The 20,818-nt window shown below is 34.9% G+C and overlaps 1 protein-coding gene across 1 annotated transcript in view; it reads left to right on the plus strand.

Moving 5' to 3' along the window:
* The window catches only part of PRKACB (protein kinase cAMP-activated catalytic subunit beta), a 147,863-nt gene that overhangs the window by 117,582 nt on the left and 9,463 nt on the right, over nt 1-20,818 (plus strand). The window contains exons 6-8 of the mRNA XM_062191629.1: nt 2,410-2,536; nt 3,839-3,934; nt 7,235-7,357. Of these exons, the coding sequence (XP_062047613.1) occupies nt 2,410-2,536; nt 3,839-3,934; nt 7,235-7,357 (346 nt within the window). The remainder of the gene's footprint in view (nt 1-2,409; nt 2,537-3,838; nt 3,935-7,234; nt 7,358-20,818) is intronic.

A 20,818-nucleotide genomic window follows, 5' to 3' on the forward strand; every position in this document is an offset into this window, starting at 1 on the left:
TTATCACAAGATGATATCAAGTACTAGGAAAACATTAGAGTAATTTATATTACTTACACTTAAGTAAAGATTCATGTATTGCCTAATATGGATAGGGCAGCTAATATGTGTGAGTCACTGTGCTAATGCATAATAACTTATATTTGTCTTTAATCATTTTCTCTCATCCGGTCTTGTCCTTTCTCTCCTGTCACCGTACTCCAGTCAGGCCCAGAATCCTCATTGCCCTATGATTACTCAATGTTTTGTACAAAAATACCATACCTAAACCAGTCCTCAAAAAATATTTTGCCCATTTCCTATAATGACTAATGTCAATACTCTTTTATATTTTTAATATTTGAGTTACTACAAGAAAAGCAAGTTGATTGAAATAAATCACACTGAACCAATCTTCTCTAATCTTTCACATATACTACATGTACACTCAAAAGTTTGCAAACTCTCATCTTAGAAACATTGAGGCAGCAAGAATATGAGTTATTGCTTAGCATATCTTTCATCAAAATCAACAGAGTCGTTGTGGTTATCTCCTACTTAACTAGAATGTGTCGACTTAAAGATGCTATAGCATTAAATGTTACTATTGTCTTCCTGCATTTCCTTAAGTATGAATTGGAAATGCCCAGTAATAAGTTGCATTTGGAATGTTTTGCTTTCACTGTTCAGCAATTTGATGCTAGATCTGTGTAATGTCTGCATTCTCCCAAACATTAGTATGTAAAAATAAATATTATAAGATATTTATATTTATGGGTACATTAAAAAAATGATGTTTCTCACATGAAATGTTTTCAAGCTTAATGTTTCAAAGACTGGGATGATTCTCCCAATCTCTGTTTACAATGTTCCCATCTTCCCATCGTTCCTTGACATTTGACATGCAAAGGTAGATTGCTAAAGTATTGAGATGGGATGAAACTGGAAGAATATTATAAAATAGTGCCCCTCAAAGTATTTTACTTTATCTATTCATTCATTCAACAAGTATTTACTGATGTAAACTTAACTAGGACCTGGGAAAGTGATGGTAAATAATGGGAGCAATGTATACTTATATAATCTTTTTTTAAAAAAAATTATTTCTGGTACTACAAGATCAAATACATGACTATATCTTGAAGGAAATTCAATTTGTTGTTACAATCGTTCACTGAAGACACAAATCTGAAAATCATTGCAATTTATCTGACAGATTAGCAAAATTCAATGAATACCAGAAAATAAATTAGAAACCCAAATTACAAAATTGGTGCATCCATTTGTAGTACTAGATTGTGACACTGAATTGTACTGATATGTTGATTTAATATATGCATGCAAGAACAGTACGTGTTTACACAAACTCACAGATTACACCCACATTTTGTCTGTGTAGACATGCATAGTAGAAGAGTTGGAAAGTCACAGGCCAAAATTGGATCTCTGGTTTCTGTATGAGAGTGTGGGTGTTCTTTACTCTTCACCAATATATTATTTTTTTCTATATTGAGTAAATGTAATTTTTATAACAGGAGATAATAGATAAGTGAGCAAAATGAAATTAATCTGCAAATCAGTGCAGTTAAAGAGCTTCTATATAGTTAGATTTTTTAAACACTTGAAATTTGTGAGAAAGGTAGAGCCTATACTAGTCAATTTTTCATTACTTTAACAAATACTTGAGAGGAACTACTTAGAAAGGAAAGTTTATTTCAGCTTACAATTTCATAACTTCACATCCAAGATTAGGTGGTCATATTAGTCTGGTGTCTGATGAGGGCAATGGATCGTGGAATGTGTGCAGATGGAGAATCTCATCATGAGCTAGGAAACAGTAAGCTAGGCTGAAATTGGCATAAGTAACCAAGAATTACCTTTGGGAGAATTACTTTTGCAAGACACACCCTCAATGACCTAAAGGCTGCTGTTCTAGACACCATAACTGTATCATCTCCACCTTTAATCAATCAACAACCATCATTAATCCATTAATTGTTAACATAAAACTTTGGGATTTAAAAGGCCTGCTGTGAATTGGGGAACCCAATTCCTGTTCAAACCTTAGCAGAGCCTATTAACTTTAGCAGTGACTGATAGAAAACCCAGTTGGCACATTTGCTTTTCAGTCATTCTCTAGGTCAGACATAATTATAAAGACATCAATATGTTAAAATACAGGCAATAATAGCTTACAATTAGATGGCTATTTTAAGGTTTGTTTTCAGCATATGCTATCCCCTACATAAAACATTAATTGAAGACAGTTTAGAATATTAAATATTAAATATTTGGAGACTAAAAATATTCTTTAGAAGAAAAAGTGCTTTTAGCTCCTGAAATACTTTTCCACATGTTAATTTTCATGGTTGATCTACTAATATATTTGTTAACTATTTTACAGAAAATTACTGTTTTATTTCTTTTCAGTGAACCCCATGCACGGTTCTATGCAGCTCAGATAGTGCTAACATTCGAGTACCTCCATTCACTAGACCTCATCTACAGAGATCTAAAACCAGAAAATCTCTTAATTGACCATCAAGGTTATATCCAGGTATGACTTGAAAATGTTATTTATGACGTATTTGCAAAAATAGTAGGCAAGACAGTTATAAACTTAACATAAGATATCAATATTGGATTTTTCTTTTTTGAAAGAAACAGTTACTTCTTCCTAATATCTTTCAGTTAAGTCCATATTTCTGCCACTTTTATAGAGAATCAAAAATTCCCTCTAGGATGAAACCTGTTTAATATTAGCCATAATCTATATTTGTGAGCTGAGCACAGGCTCTTCAATAAGGAAATAATAGCTAAATTTGTGAGCATTCATTAGAGTCAGGCATATCCCATATGTTTTACATGTACAGGTTGAGAATCCCTGATCTGAAAATCTGAAATAAGAATACTCCCAAATCCAAAACTTTTTGAGCACTGACATGACATCATAAGCAGAAAATTCTGCACGTGACCTCTTGTGACAGAGGCAGTCCAAACACAGGAACACTAAAATACTGTATGAATTATCTTCAGACCATGTGTATAAGATGTATATGAAACAAAAATGCACCCCATGTTTAAACTGTTTCCTACCTTCCAAATTATCTCATTATGTATTTGTAAATATTCCAAAAAGGAAAAACCTGAAATCTGAAATACTTCTTGTCATAAGAATGTTTGGATAAACAGTAACCAAATTGTATTATGTCTTTTAATCCTGATAACCCTATGAAATGACAATACTGTTGTTATCCTCATTTTAAGGCTAACAAAACTAAGGCATAGCAAGGTTGCACAGCCAATAAATGGTAGCATCAGAATTTTAACTCAAGCAGGTGTGATTCCATAGTCCTTTCTCTTTACCACGATAATACAACTGCCAAAGGAACCCAAAATACCAATACTGGACTGAGTGCAATGCTTTTTTTCCATTTCTAGCATTAGAGAATGAGAGTACCCCTTTTTACACAATTATCAATAGGTTTCCCATTGATGTTTTTGTACTTCTGGTGGTGCAATTAATGTTGAACTTAAGGAACACTTTTATCATTGTTTCACTTTCATTAAAATTGTTTTATTTTAACATTTTATTTTCACTTTTTATTCCTTAAATCTGGGACCTTAAGATAATGACTGAAAAGAGTTTTTGTTATTGTTGTTGTCAGTTTTTTCTTTGTTTTGATTAGGGGAGAGAGTTTCTAATTGGCCTTGTCCTAAACTTCATTCATTAAGTTGTCATAAATTAATCTGTTAAACTGACTAACTTAATTTTTTCATTATTTTAATTTTAACCCTGAATTTTTAGATTTCAATTTAGATAGAATAAATTCTCAGAAGGCTCTTTTTCCTTTTATAGGTCACAGACTTTGGGTTTGCCAAAAGAGTTAAAGGCAGAACTTGGACATTATGTGGCACCCCAGAGTATTTGGCTCCAGAAATAATCCTAAGCAAGGTATATTTATAATGTCAATTTATAAGAAGTAGACATATAAGCATGCATCACTGTGGACTTTCGTAAAAATTAGTTTATTGATCTAATTTTATATTTTTATTTGTTCTATATTATAAATTTTTATCTACCCATGCATGATAACTAAGAAATAATTACAGTTTACCACTAACCCCCTAATTTTAACTTTGGACTGAGAAAATGTGTGAATAAATCTGGCCTTTAGATACATGTTTTGAAGCAAAAAAAACAGTCTTTTGTTAATTATCCTCATTAATGCTTGAGTGGGGAAACTTGCTGATTCTCTCAAGAGGCAAATCTAGGAGTGGGCACTTGACCTAGTGGTTAACATCCCATTTTGGAGTGGCGGGTTCAATACCTGGCTCCTCTCCTGACTCCGGCTTCCTGCTAATGTGGACCTGGGAAGCAGTGGTAAACGCTCAAATGATTGAGTTTCTGTTATCCATGTAGGAGACTTGGCCCCAGAGGGGGCCATTGTAAGCATTTGGAAAATGAAACAGTAGATAGGAGCACTTTCTCTCTCTTTTTCTCTTTCTCTTCCTTTCTCTCTCTCTCTCTCTCTCCCTCCCCCCTCCCCTTCCCCTACCTTCCTCTCTCCCTCCCTAGCCTCTCCCTCCCTCTCTTTCTTTCTCTCTCCCTCTTTCTCTTTTGTCTCTCACTCTCTTGCTCTTTCAAATAAATTAACTAATTTTGAAAAAAAAAGAAACAAAATTAGGTAGGATATATGCTCATTGTCCATTCTTTTGTCTCAAATTTACAACTTTAAAAGGAATATTATAGCAATTGAGTTGGTTTTAGTCTTACTGAAAGTAGTAATAGTTTTCTAAACAATGAAATGTGGTGAGAAAAGCTATAAACATATCTTTTAAAAAATGCTTTAACTTCTCTTTCCCTTTCTTCTACCATCCTTTGATAGAGAAAAGTAGAAAGAAGAACCTTAACACGAATTGGACACAAATAGGAGCAAGGAGAGGGAAAGCCATTGGGCACATGCCTGGATGGTCATATATTGAATAATTGAAATTTGGTTAACCTGTAGAAGTGTTAGAGTAAAATAAAATTTTTATAGCTTTCCTCTTACTAGCATTCGTCATTTAAATCTTATGTAACATTTTAGTATTTTATAACCGAAATATCATTGCTGTGAGCAGATTTCTTTTCCTTATGTTTAACAAATAATGTGACCACGGGATATAATAAGCACCACAATGCTTACAAATGTATATATGTTGTAAAAGTAACAGATATAAATTGTACAAAATTTGGAAAAAACAGAAAAATATGAAGAAACAACTCCAAAACCTGCAATCCCACCCTCAGAGTCAGCCTCTTTTATTTTTAACATTTTGATATATTTTCCAATGCATGTTATCATAGTTGGGATCATAGCGAATGGATAGTTTTGAGTGTGTGACTTTTTTCAGTTGCATGATAACAAGCATGCAAACATTCTGTTGGCTTGTTTGCAAATGGACCATAAAGTATGTAGCCATTCTTCTGTTGCTGAATATTCAACTTTTCTTTTTATTTTTGTTTGTTGTTACTGTTTTGGGTTTTTTTTGTTCTTTTTATTCATTTTTTATTTTTTGCTGTTATAAATAACTGTGATAAACATCTTTGTGCATAAAGCTTTTTCTGTATTTCACATTATTTCCTTAGGATAGATTCCCAGAAGTGGAATTACTGGGTCAAAGGGTATGAATATTTTTAAGGCTCTTGATACATATTGATAAATTGTTTTTCAAAAAAATTGTACCATTTTACACTCCTAGCAGTAGTGTATGAAATTGCCTGTTTCACCACACCCTTTCTAGTACTGGTTATTCTCATTTTTTAAAATATTTACTAATTTAATACTCAATAAATGATATTACTTTTTTATTTCTCATGTCTTTGATTATTAGTTTTTCAAATGCTTACTACCCATTTGGTATTTCTTTGTGTGTGTATGTAAGTTATTAGTTCATGTCTTTTGCCCATTTGTCTATTAAATGGAGCATTTTTTGTATTGATTTATTTTAATTCTCTATACCCAGAATTAATTTGTTTCTTGCATATTTACTATGAAGATTACCACACAATTTAAAACATAGAAATGAAAGAGTTAAACAAAGTTGATGCCCATTTCTATTAGCAAAACAAAGTGCTATTCTTTTAATACAAGTTCCTCCCTTTAATAACATACATAATCAGGAAAAAAAGAGAAAAGAAAATCTCCATATAATAGTATTAAACTTTAGTTAATAATTTGAAAACTAAATAATTTGTAGAGCCAAAAGTTTCACAAAATGGTGAAATGTAGGGAGTGGGGATGGTAATTAGAGGGTACATTGAGGGTAAAACAAAAGATCTGGGAAGAACTCAGATTATTTCTTCTCAAGATCAGGTGGCTTTTGGGTTTTTTCCCCAATAATCTTTAGTGCAAATTAACACCAATCATAGTTTATTTTTAAAACTATACAAATAAGTTAATGTTATTACATTTTACATGTGTCTATTATTTATTTTCTTATAGATATTCAAGATGGTAATTTTAGTAAGCTTAATATTTTAAAAGTCAGACAACCTGTGAATTGTACATTCGATTTGCAAAGCACTACTTATAAATATTATTCTCTTTGATTTGATATAGTCCTCAAAAACCCTATGTTGTATTAGGGTTTTTTCTTGAATTTCTTTTAAAGATGAGAAGCAAAACAGTTGATAACAAAAGTAAAGAATACTTTAATACTTATAACATTAGTTGGATTGCATATGAACCATTTAGCATTCACGAGATCCTGTGAAATACATGGGATTATCCCACTACATTCACTCTCCTAACTCCAAGAATATATTTTGAAGTCAATTCCAGTATTTACTGTGAATTTCAATATCTACTATATTGTTTCAAAACTTTTGACCTTTCTAGGTGTGTTATGTATAATCTGATTTATAAGATTATGAGTTGTAAGAGGTTAATTAAATCCAACTCCCTCTGTATGATTGAGAAATACCTGAATTATACCAGTGAAATTGTCTATAATATTCTTAATTATTTTAGGAAGTAGATTTGATAATCTTTCTTAATTTTCGATTCTATTGTCTGGAAATTCTCTTTGTTTAATTTAGATCTGACCTGAAAACAGTATGTTAATTTGAAAAATTATATTCTGAATAGCTGCTTAGCAACTACTTTAAAAGCTTTTTAACATGCTTCCAGATAATTTTGAAATTACCTATGACTTCATTTTCTTTTGAGTAGCTTAAGTAATAATTGACATTGGTGTCGATTTATCTTAGGGCTACAATAAGGCAGTGGATTGGTGGGCATTAGGAGTGCTAATCTATGAAATGGCAGCTGGCTACCCCCCATTCTTTGCAGACCAACCAATTCAGATTTATGAAAAGATCGTTTCTGGAAAAGTAAGTAATATATTTTTTCTTCCTCTGATATTAATTATTTCTCTATATTAATCTTAAACTTTGTAGATTAAAATCATATGTTATCAGAATATTCTCTTAAATTGGGAAAAATAAAACATCATAATTGTTACTCTTGTCTCTAGCATTCATTTAAGATAATAGCATAAGTATCAAATCACTGTAGTCACTTAAGGAAAAAAGCACAATTTAACAAGCAAATTAACAAAATAACTAGGCAATTTCAATTTTTAGAATTTTTATCCCTTTGAAAGCACAAGATCATTGAGATAATTCTCAGTACCCCTTCAAATAAGTAAAAAATGTTATTGCATGTGGATGTCTCCTTGGAGAGAAGTTTTAGGAACTGCTTTTATATGTCCTTGATTTTTTATGACAGCTTTCTTGTATAAGTTATGTCAATCACACAAAATTAAATGTAAAGTGGATAGACTTCTTTTATATTGGAAATTCATAGAATTGATTTTAACAGAATTGTTCATGTTGATTATAATTGCCACTAATTTTTAGCAAACATGAAAAATAACAATAGTATTTTTTGCATATGAGAAGTTTTGCTATCATGGTATTTTATATTTTGTAAGTTATTCCAAAGCCCTCCTTCTTTTGCATTTATAATCTCTAATTTTGCTCCTGAAAGTGTTTCATTTGAGGTCAGTCATGCACTTTTGCCTTAGCTCATACCTGAGATCTTTTTTTAATTTCATTTTTGTTATTATTTTTCAGAATTTATTTATTTACTTTTTTTAAGATTTATTTATTTATTTGAAAGGCAGAGTTACAAAGAGAGAGAAAGATAGAGAGATCTTACATCTGCTGTTTCATTTCCCAAATGGCCACAATAACCAGGCTGGGCCAGGCTGAAGCCCAGAGCCATGGGCTTCATCTGGGTTTCCCATATGGGTGAAGGGGTCCAAACACTTGGGCCATCTTCTGCTGCCTGGCCAGGCACATTAGCAGGGAGTTGGAGCAGAAGTGGCACAGCAGCCAGGAATCGAACTGGCACCCATATGGGATGCAAGCACTGCAAGTGGTGGCAAAACCGACTGTGCCACAGCACTGGCCCCCTGAGATTCTTTTTTTTTAAAAAACACTATATCACAGTCAAATGTCAATATCCATGAGCATGAGGCTTGCTACCATGTAGCAAAGAACCAGTAGGCTTTCAGACAACCCAGAAGGAGCCCATCTATACAATAATAGAGTAAATGGAAAGGGATATTTTCCTTCCTTCCTATTTTCCTGCATATATGCAGTCACCAGGGTCACAAGATTTTACCTTATGTTTTACTGCATTTTATGGATAAATTTTATGTTATGTCATTATTCACAAATTAGGGGACTAACAAAGAATTCACACCTCAGCTATGTCAAAGGCAAAATAAATAGCTCTTACAGATAAATAACTAAGTGAAGTATTGAAAGATCTGTACTGATGAGGCAATACAGAACGACAGAATATAATATGTATTTTAAAAATTAAGTATCACTGCTGTCATTGTTATATTTATGACCGTCTAGGTTTCAGACTTCTTGTCTTTGTAGTTGCTTTCCTCCAGCAGAATGTAAAAAGTCATAGTAAAAGAACTTTTGATGTGAACAAAACAAAACATTGAGGGAAAATTAAGACAAAGTGGTAATTTATTTTTGAAGAACTTGAGAAGTGATTATTTAACTTGCAAGAGCAAATAAGAACTAAGAGTCATACAAAAGATGATGAGTAGACTAAAATAGGTTAAGTCAGAAGAATACAAAGACTAATAAGTGGATATTATAGAAATACCTTCTAATAATTTAATTAGAAGTAATTACAAAGTTCTTCAATCTTTACTATATTGCTTTTATTTGTACTTAACTTCTTCATAAAAGAAACCAGATTTTTCTGACAAGGATGGTGTCATAACTAATTTACATTTACATAGAAAAATTGCTTTAGTTAAAATGAAGGTAATTTCATCTGTATGAATCAGCCGCAGCTTGCCATTCATTCTACATTGGGTAAAAATTTTTTCAGCTCTTTATGATATAGTTTCTTCATATCAAATTTTAATATTTTGTATCCAATAATCTTCATACTTCCTAAAATCATAGCAGTTTAAATTCTAATCTCCTTAGAAAAAATAACAACATAAAATTATATCATATCAGGGCCATCATTGTGGTTTAGCAAGTTAAGCCTCCCCCTGCAATGCTGGAATTCCCATGTGGGCACTGGTTCGAGTCTCGGCTGTTCAGATTCCAATCCAGTTCCCTGCTAGTGGCTTGGGAAAGTGTCAGAGAACAGCCAAGTGCTTGGGCCCCTGCATCCATGGGAGACCCGGAAGGCGCTCCTGACTTTGGTCTGGCCCAGACCCAGCCATTGTAGCCATTTGGGGAGTGAACCAGCAGATCCCTTTCTCTCTCTCTCTCTACCTTTCAATAAATAAAATAAATCTTTTAAAAAATGCGTCATACCACAAAATGAGTATTTCCTTTCCATTTATTTAGAAATATGATGGAGTACAATCAATATAAAAATCTTACTGCATAAAATGTATGGTTTTAAAATCAGAAAAAACAATTGTGTATGGAAGGTATTTTCTTAATTGATATATAATTAAAACCATTAATAGTTTAAATGCAAATATAGAATCTACAAATATAAGATCAAAGTTGTACTTTTAATGAGTTGAACAGAAAAAAAAAAGCCATTAGTTTTGAATTTGGCTTTTAGCTACTAAGCAGAGAGACGATACTATTTTTTGCAGTGTGGGTAAAGACACATCCTAGTTTAGATTTGCGTGTTGAAATAGATAGTTTTATTGAGATATGATAGATATGACTTATATTTCACATAGTACAGATCCTAGAGATCAGTTGATGGCAATATTCCACTTTCCTGAGTTCTGCTTTAGATGAGTAAAGGAACAAAGATGGGAATAACTTTATATTCAATATGGGGAGAATCTGGCACCTTCAGTTAAAAATGAAAGATTATAGGAGCCAGTAACTTATCAAAGTTAAAAGTTATTAAGTGTGGGGCCGGCACTGTGGCACAGCGGGTTAACGTCCTGGCCTGAAGCACCAGCATCCCATATGGGCACCGATTTGGGACCCGGCTGCTCCACTTCCGATCCAGCTCTCTGCTGTGGCCTGGGAAAGCAGTAAAAGATGGCCCAAGTCTTTGGGCCCCTGCACCCGTGTGGGAGACCCAGAGGAAGCTCCTGGCTCCTGGCTTCGGATGGGCACAGCTCTGGCCATTATGGGGAGTGAACCATCGGATGGAAGACCTCTCTCTCTCTTTCTCTAAAAAAAAAAAAGTTATTAAGTGAATAATTTAATAAATACTTAAATACTAGATACATTACTAAATATATTTGAGCATTAGATTTTTAAGTATTTTCTCTGTTACTATATTTTAGCTCAGGCTGATATTTTTAAATGTACAGAAAGATGATCAATCAGCTTGTGAGATTCTCTCCTACACATATTTTGCCTTTCAAAAACAGCAGAGGTGGTATTTAAATGTCAAATTATTCATGTAATATTAAGGTTCAGGTTTAGAAAGGCACAGTTGACAGAAAGACTCACAATTCCTGCATTAACTGTACCTCATCCTAGCGATACATATGCTGAGTTTCTGTATATAGTCTTTAAATTTCATGCCTCAGCACCATATATTCTGTGGTAAAAATCTAGTTAGTTTCCACAGCAACTCTGCCTATGTTACCCACAGAAATTTAAAAGTAAATATTGTGTTAAATTTGATATTTGCAAGTAAAGTAATCAAGTAAGAACAGTTGTAGAAACCTTAATTTTAGAGTCCTTGACTTAATTTGAAAAAATGATTGGCTTCGTTATATATGAGGTAAATATTATGCCACTTTTAATGAGCACTAACATTGCAAAGGAGATACTTTACAAAATATAGGGGTATGAATATAAGTCTGTACTGAATGACCAAAGAAAATTCAGCAACCATCTGCAGGGCAAATGATTAGCAGCCCAGTGGCTATTCCTTTCCTTGTCAGGGGTCCCCAAAACCATCTCTAGGACTGCTGATTCACAGGAAGGACTCACAGGACTCATCATATAATGGTAGTCACAACTAAGATGTATTACAGTGTAAGGATACAAAGCAAGGGGAAAAGGCAATTGGGACAAAGTCTAGAGGACAAAAGGGACAAGCTGTCAAGAGTTCTGTCCCAGTAGAGTCACAAGGGATATACTTAATTCCTTCAGCAACAAAATGTGACAACACATGTGAAATGTTATAGATCGGTGAAGCTCATTAGAGACTCAGTGCCCAAAGTCTACATTGGAAGCTGGTCATATGTGCACCTTCAGCCTGCAGCAAGCTGCCAAAGTGAAAGCAGGTGTTCAGCAAAAACAATATTATCTGTACAAATAATCTAAATATAGTAAGGCACTCTGATCATTGAGGGCAACTTTCATTTCAGTGTAAGGAACTGATCAAGGGCCAGACTGACAAGCAGTCCTTTCTAAAGGTGGCAATCCTAGGCCCACAATGTTAACTCTTTTCTGCATACCTTCTGTTTCCTAGATACCACATACCTATGCAGTTAAACACTACACATTTTCTAAGATGCAAATGTCATTTTCTATTTGTCTATTTCTATAGGTAAAGAGACTTAGAAGTTCCTAAAGGTACATAAACTACAAAAGCAGTTGTACTATTTGCATAAAACCTAGGGCTATTTTTTAACACTTCACTGTGGTCATTTAAATTTCATATTAACAATTGTTTTAAGACATTCCTTTACTTTAGTGGTCATTAGGCCACTAGAAGGGAAGGGAGCAAGGAAATGATGAGTAATAGCCCCCTGCATCCAGCTAGGTTGGTTATCCACCACAGTTTCCACAAAGGGATAACAGGTTAGCAGGCACACAGGCAGGGCACCAATGTTTGCAAAATTTTTTAGGGTTCTATCTCTTTCTATCTATATAATCCAGGCTGAATAGATTTGCCCATAAGTCCTGTGAGGCAGTATAAAGCTTGACACCATATCTATAGAAGGTCTAATATATGAAAAACTATTATGCCTTTTGAAAAATTGATGAATGTATATGCCCATTTTTGCTAGATAAATCTTTTACCAGAATTGCAGCTTTTTTAGAACTTACTGTACCTAATTTAGAGAACTAAATCCTTGTTAAAGATTTTTATTTATTTGAGAGACAGGGAGAGAAGTCCCTCCAAATACCTGTAATGGCTGGATCTAGGTTACAACAAAGTTAGGACTGTACAGGTCTCCGACATGAGTAGCATAAATCTAATTATTTGAGCTAGCAGTGCTGCCTCCCCTGTATTAGCAGGAAGCTGGAGTGAAGAACTAGAGCCAGGAATCAAACCCAGGTACTCCAATACGGGAAATAGGCATATTTACTATTAGGCTAAATGCCCACTCCCAAGACACAATTTCTTAAAATTTATTCCAACATGCTTGTGGCCCTAAGTTAATAGACTTTTGATTATTTGGTGTGTACAAACTTTTGAGCCATTTAAGCCTTATAAATTTTACCCATTGCATAAAAGATAATGTTGGTAAACAATCCATCTCCTTGCTGATTAACTGTAGATCAGCAGTAAGATTTCTCCCTTTTTTCAGTCAAGCATCAACCTTGTAATTTCTCTGATTAAGCTCAGTATAGATAAATTCGATTTGGTATTATTTTGTTTCTAAAAAAAAAAAAAGTCAGCCAGTTAGTGAATTTAAATCATTCACTTTGGATATCATAAGAACATGAACTGATTTGCTTTTAGTATATAACTTCCTCATAAATTTGTATATAACCTCCTCCTAAATTTTTAGAAAGTAATCATTCCTCAAACTGAAAAGTACAAGACTTTGTAATTGATACTGAAATCAGAAGAAATATTGTATTGAGTTGGCTCAATTCAGAGTGAGTTTCATAGTTTGTTTAACATGTTACAAAATGCAATTTGACAAAGTATTTTTGGATATTAGCTATATTCACAGTGCTGTCCTTATAAAACGAGATAATAGTCACTTAAACAAGTTCAGAGTTGGTGAACTCAAGGGGCTTCCATAGCCTAGGCAGCTCATAGCAAGAGTCTCGGGTGATTGCTGACGTCATAAATAAGAGTGCCAATTGTTAAATCAACAACGGGAGTCACTGGGTACATGCTCCCCACGTAGGATCTCTGTCCTTAATGTGTTTCACTATGAAACTTAAAAACACTACTAGTCGAACAATACCCTATACCTTGTGCGGTTGTGTGAGTGCAGCCTGTTGAAATCCTTGCTTAGTATATACTAAGTTGATCTTCAGTATATGAAGGTAATTGAAAACAAAACTCGATGAAGGGCGGGATGGGAAAGGGAGTGGGAGAGGGAAAGGCTGTGGGAGGGAAGAAGGTTGGGGGCGGGGGGAAGCCACAACAATACAAAAGTTGCACTTTGTAAATTCACATTTATTAAATAAAAAAAATAAAAATAAAAAACAAGATAATAGTCACCATCTTCCGCCTCACTCTGTCAATCTCAAGGTTAAAAAAAGATGAAAGTAGGGGGCCGGCGCCGCGGCTCAATAGGCTAATCCTCCACCTTGCGGCGCCGGGGCACCAGATTCTGTCCTGGTTGCCCCTCTTCCAGGCCAGCTCTCTGCTGTCACCAGGGAGTGCAGTGGAGGATGGCCCAAGTGCTTGGGCCCTGCACCCCATGGGAGACCAGGATGGGCACCTGGCTCCTGCCATTGAATCAGCGCAGTGCACTGGCTGCAGCACACCGGCTGCGGCGGCCATTGGAGGGTGAACCAATGGCAAAAAGGAAGACCTTTCTCTCTGTCTCTCTCTCTCTCTCACTGTCCACTCTGCCTGTCAAAAAAAAAAAAAAAAAGTAGGGGCCAGCACTGTGACATAGCAGTTTAAGCCACCACCTGCATCGTCAACATCCTATGTGGGTGTTGGTTTCAGTACTGGTTGCTTCACTCTCAATCCATTTCCTTGCTAATCTGATTGGGAAAGCAGCGAAAAGTGGCCCAAGTCCTTGGGCCCCTGAGCCCATGTAGGAGACCTGGAAGAAGCTCCTGGTTCCTGGCTTTGGCCTGGCCAAGCCCTGGCTATTGGGGCCATCTGGGAAAAGAACAAGAGGATAGAAGATCTTTCCTTGTCTTCTATGTAACTCTTTCAAATAAATAAATCTTTAAAAAAAATCAAAGAAAAGGGAAAATGTTCATTCAGAAATTTAATAGGTAGAGCATGAAACAATGAGAAAAGAGAAGCTTTCTTACTGTCTAAATGACTTCTAATGCAAACTGTGCATGGAAAGTCTGGAACACAATGATATTAATATTATAGATTTTCTCTGTTCCAAGTTCCTTCTTTGATTCAGGAATTCAGCTTCAGATCATTAAAATACTATTCTAATTGGAAGCTTAAAAAATGAAATCTGTATTGAAGTAGAGCTTACAATATATTAGGCATAATACAAAGCAGTTTCATAAGAGTTATATAACTTCTTTTCCTACCTGCCAGATGAAATACACTATAATAATTTTATAGATGAGGATACTAAGAGATGGTAAAAGGATTTGCCCTAGATCACAGAGTATTTATGTAACTAGAATTTAGATTGAAAGTCAAGAATTTTTTTGATTACCAGAGTTGTCTCATTATATTACTTCAAATATCTACTTTTCGACAGAACATATAAGACACACAAACATGAAAGTGAATCTTGCACAGAAATAAAAACAATTCATATATGTTGAGATACAGTAACAATATGCAAATATAAAAGAAGATGATTTTTAAAAGAGAGAAAAAACTATACAAAATAAAACATACTAGGTTGCCTAAAATATGAAAAAGTTACATCATTTGTCAGGATATCCCTAGAATGAATTGAATCAAAAATATTTTACAAAATAATTTTCAGGGACTAGCACCATGGCTCACTTGGTTAATCCTCCACCTGCGGAGCCAGCATCCCATATGGGTGCCGGTTCTAGTCCCGGCTGCTCCTCTTCTAGTCCTGGGAAGGCAGTAGAAGATGGCCCAAGTGTTTGGGCCCCTGCACCCACATGGGAGACCAGGAGGAAGTACCTGGCTCCAGGCTTCAGATTGGCGCAGCTCCGGCTGTTGCGGCCATTTGGGGAGTGAACCAATGGAAGGAAGACCTTTCTCTCTGTCTCTCTCTCACTGTCTATAACTCTACCTGTAAATAAATAAATAAATGAATGAATAAATAATTTTCAAAGATTCATCAGCAAATATAACAAGAAAAGGAGCAGAAGTCGCAATAATATATCCTATTTGCAAATCAAACAATCTCTAAATTCGTATTTTTAACTTTTTTGTTTTGTTTAATTTAATCCACTCTATAATCACAGGCTTAATTTGCCACTAACCATAATATTCAACAAGTAAAAGGCAAGAAGACCACAATTCCATAGGAGTATAAACAAGGGCTGGGAAGGACAATCATATCATCTGCTGTCAGTTTCATTCCTATATATCTTTTGTATTCTGTATTAACTACCACATATCAGAGAAAGCATATGATATTTGTCATATTAAGACTACCTTACTTCACTAAGCATAATGGTTTCCAGTTACATCCATTTTATTGCAAAAGACAGGATTTCATTATTTTTATGGCTGAATAGTATTCCTTACTATATATATATATATATATATATATATATATATATATATATATAAAAAACACATTTTCTTTGTCCAGTCATCAGTTGATACACATCTGGGTTGATTCCATATCTTAGCTATTGTGAAATGAACTGCAGTAAACATGGAGGTGCAGATCACTCTTTTATATGCTGATTTCATTTCCTTTGGGAAAATTCCCCTGAGTGGGATGGCTGGGTCATATGGTAAATCTATTTTCAGATTTTTGAGGAATCTCCACACTGTCTTCCATAATGGTTGTACTAGTTTACATTCCCACCAACAGTGTAATAGGGTACCTTTTCCCTCACATCCTTACCAGCATTTATTGTTTTTAGATTTCTGTTTGATAACCATTGTAACTGCGATGAGGTGAAACCTCAGTGTAATTTTGATTTGCCTTTCCCTGATGGCTAGCGATCCTGAGCATTTTTTCATGTGTCTGTTGACAATTTGTATTTCATCCTTTGACCAATGCCTGCTCATGTTCCTTACCCATTTCTTGATTGGATTATTTGTTTTGTTGTTGTTGAATTTCTTGAGCTCTTTATAGATCCAGATATTAATCCTTTATAAATTGTGTAGTTTGCAAATATTTTCTCCCATTCTGTTGGTTGCCTCTGAACTCTATTGAATGTTTCCTTTGCAGTTCAGAACCTTCTTAGCTTGACATAATCTCATTTTTGTCTATTTTGGCTTTGATTGTCTGTGCTTCTGTTTTTTTTTTTTTTTCAATAAGTCTTTGCCTATGATAGTGTCTTGCAGAGTTGCCTCAGTGTTCTCCTCTAGTAATTTGATAGTATCATCTCATAGATTTAGATCCTTGATCCATTTTAAGATCATATTTGTACAAGGTGTAAGGTAGGGGCCTTGTTTCATATTTCTGCACACAGAGATCCTATTTTTCCAGCACCATTTGTTGAAGAGACTGTCCTTTCTCCAGGGAATGATTTTAGCTCCTTTGTCAAAAATTAGTTAGTTGTAGATGAATGGACTAATTTCTCATGTTTCTGTTTTGTCCCATTGGTCTACATGTCTCTTTCTGTGCCAGTAACCAGGCTGTTTTGATTATAACTGCCATGTACTATATCTTGAAATCTGGTATTGTGATGTTTCTGGATTTTTTGTTGTTGTTGTTTAAGGTTGCTTTAGCTCTTTGGGGTCTCTTGTGTTTCCATATAAATTTTAGCATCATTTTTTCTAAATCTGAGAAGAATGTCATTAGTATTTTGATTTGGATCACATTGAATTTCTAAAATGCTTGGTTAGCATGGATATATTGATGATATTAATTCTTCCAATCCAGGAACATGAATATTTTTTCATATTTTGTGCCTTTTTATCTCTTTCTTTAATGCTTTATAATTTTCATTGTAGAGATCTTAGCGATGGCATTGTTTGTGTATACAGAGGCTTTTGATTTCTGTGTTTATTTATATTCTGCAACTTTGTTAAACTCTCTTACAAGTTCCAGTAGTCTCTCAGTAGAGTCTTCCCATTCCCCTATATATGGGATTGTGTCCTCTGCAAACAGGGATAATTTGACCTCCTCCTTTCAATTTGTATCCCTTTAAATTCTATTTCTGCCTAAAGACTCCAACCAAAATGTCCAGAACTATATTGAATAGCAATAGTGAAAGTAGGCATCCTTGTCTGGTTCTTAGTGGAAATGCTTCTAGCTCTTCCCCATTGAATGTAATGCTGGCTGCAGGTTTGACATACATTGCCTTGATTATATTGAGGAATGTTCCTTCTATACCCAATTTGCTTAACATTTTTATCATGAAAAAATGTTGTATTTAATCAGATGCTTTCTCGGTATCTATTGAGATGATCATATAGTTTTAGTTCCTCAATTTATTAATGCAATGTGTAACACTTATTGATTTCCATATGTTGAGCCATCCCTGCATACCAGTAATAAATCCTATTGGTCCTGGAGAATGATCTTTCTGATGTCTCATTGGATTTCTATTAGCTATTTTGCATCTTTGTTTATCAGGGAAATTGGCCTATATTTTTCTTTGTTGTATTTTCTCTGGTTCTGGAATTAAGGTGATTCTGGACTCCTAGAAGGAGTTTGAGGGTATTCCTTCCCTTTCAATTGAATCAATAATAAAGATCTTTCCCCCAAAAAAAGCCCAGGACTGGGTGACTTCACTGCTGGATTCAACTAAACCTTAAAGAAGAACTAATTCTAATTCTTCTTTAACTCAATTTTGGTAGATTGTATGTGTCCAGAAATCTATCCATTTCTTCTAGATTTCCTAATTTGTTGGCATATAACTCTTTGCAGTAATTCCTGATGATTCTTTTTATTTCTGTGGTATCCATTGAAACATCTCCTTTTTCATCTCTGATTGTATTAATTTGGATCTTTCCCCCACCCCTTTTTGGTTAGTTGGGGCAGTGGTGTACCATTTTGGTTTATTTAAAAAAAAAAAAAAAAAAAACAGCTCCTCATTTCACTGATCTTTGGTATTTTTTTGTTTCAATTTTGTTTATTTCTGCTCTAATTTTAATTATTCCTTTCCCTCCTATTAATTTGGGGTTTGGTTTGTTCTTGTTTTTCTAGGTCCCTGAGATGCATTGTTAGATTATTTATTTGATGCCTTTCAAATTTCTTGATGTAGGCACTAATTGCTATAATTAACACTGCTTTTTTAAAATTAATTAGTTTATTTGAAAGTCAGAGTTACACAAAGAAAGAAGGAAAGGCAGAGAGAGAGAGAGAGAGGTCTTCCATCCATGGTTCACTCCCCAGTTGGCTGCAAAGGCTGGAGCTGCGCCAATCCAAAGCCAGGAGCCAGAAGCTTCTCCCAGTTCTCCCACGTGGGTACAGGGGCCAAAGGACTTGGGTCATCTTCTACTGCTTTCCCAGGCCATAGCAGAGAGCTGGATCAGAAGTGGAGCAGCCGGAACTTGAACCACAGCACCGGCCCCAACACTGCTTTTTGCTATATCCTACAAGTTTTAATATTTTGTGTTGTCATCTTCATTTGTTTCTAAGAAATTTATATTTCACTTTTGAGGAAAGCATGTTGTTCAGTCTCCATGTGTTTGCATATTTTCTAGAATTTCTTAAATTGTTAATTTCCAGCTTCATTCCATTGTGGTCAGATAAGATACATGGTATGACTTCAGTTTTTTTGAATTGGTTGAAACTTGCTTATGGCTTATCTGCCTATGGCTTAACTTGCCTATGGTCTATCTGAATCTTTTTTGATTTTTTTGTCTAGTTGATCTGTCCAATGATGAAAGTGGGGTGTTGAAGGCCCCCATTACTATTATATTAGAGTTTATGTCTCCTTTTAGATCCATCAACACTTATTTTAAATAGCCACTCATGGAGTGCACATACATTTACAATAGTCACATCTTCCTGTTGAATTGATCTCTCAGTCATTAAATAATGTCATTCTTTGTTTTAACAGCTTTTGTGTTAAAGTCCATTTTGTTTGATATTAGTATGGCTACACCTGCTGGTTTCTGCTTTTTGTTTGCATGGAATATCTTTGTGCATTCTTCCACTTTCAGTCTATGTGTGTATTTGTTGGTGAGATGTGTTTCTTGCAGGCAGCAAATAGATGGCTCTTGTTTTTTAAACCATTAAGAATTCTTTCTACTAAAGAAATACTCTGAGGGAACACATTTGTGGTACAGTAGGCTAAGCTGCTATTTGTGATCCCAGCATCCAATCTAAAAGTGGTGCTGGTTGGAGTCCCGGCAACCACACTCCACTTCTTACTCACCTTCCTGTTAATGTGCCTGGGAAGGCAGCAGAGGAGGATCCAAGTACTTGAGCCCCTACCCCTAGATGGGAGACCTAGATGGTTTTCCTGGCTCCTGAATTTAACCTGGTCCAGCCCCAGCTAGGCCTAGCCCCAGGACATTTGGGGGGTGAACCAGTGAACAGAAGATTCATTCTCTACACCCCCTACCTGACTCTATCATTCTGCCATTCAAATAAAAATCCTTCATCCAATGTGTAGTTAAATAAGTCTCAGAATTACTCAAAGACAAGCAGTAGTTTGTGACACAGCAGGAAATAGAATTAATTTCAATTGTTTCATTCATTATTTCTTCACTTGGCATCAATGAGTTTTCACAGTCTTGGTTTTGTTCCACTGACTGATCTTCACTTCTCTGACTCCTCTTCTTTTGTCTGCACTTCCTCCATTGGCAGTTTCATCCAACCTCATGACCTTACATACCAACTGATCATTCCCAAAATCATTTTTCCAGTTCCTACCTGATTACCTAATTCCATACTCATGTATCCAGTTTCTCACTTGAGATCTTCACTCCAATGTCTAATAAATATTTCAAGGTTAACCTAAAAAACAGACAGGTTTTTGGTCCCCCTAGCAAGTCTATTCTTCCCACAACCTATCTTAGTTGTCAGCAACACTATCCTTGACCAGTTGGTCAGGCCAAAACACCTGAGAATCCTCCTTCCATAGCTAATTCAGAAGGAAATCGTTCTGGCTCTGCCTTTAGAATATATAACAGAATTCAGTGCTTCTTAACATCTTCACTGCCACCACTCTCATCTGAGGCAATAGAGTGGTTCTCTAGAAATGTTCAGTGAGATCCCATTACTCCTTTCAAAAGCTTGCAATGATTCCCAGTTTTCTTCAGAGTAAAACTCAAAGATCTTATAATGCTATATTTTGTGAGGAATGATAGCATGACATTTTCAAAGAATCCAATTGCTAAATCATGATTTTTATATATGTATATATATATACACATATAAAATCATTTTTTACTAGAATGTCTTCTTCACTAGA

Source organism: Lepus europaeus, chromosome 5, assembly GCF_033115175.1.
Source record: "Lepus europaeus isolate LE1 chromosome 5, mLepTim1.pri, whole genome shotgun sequence".
NCBI lineage: Eukaryota > Metazoa > Chordata > Mammalia > Lagomorpha > Leporidae > Lepus > Lepus europaeus.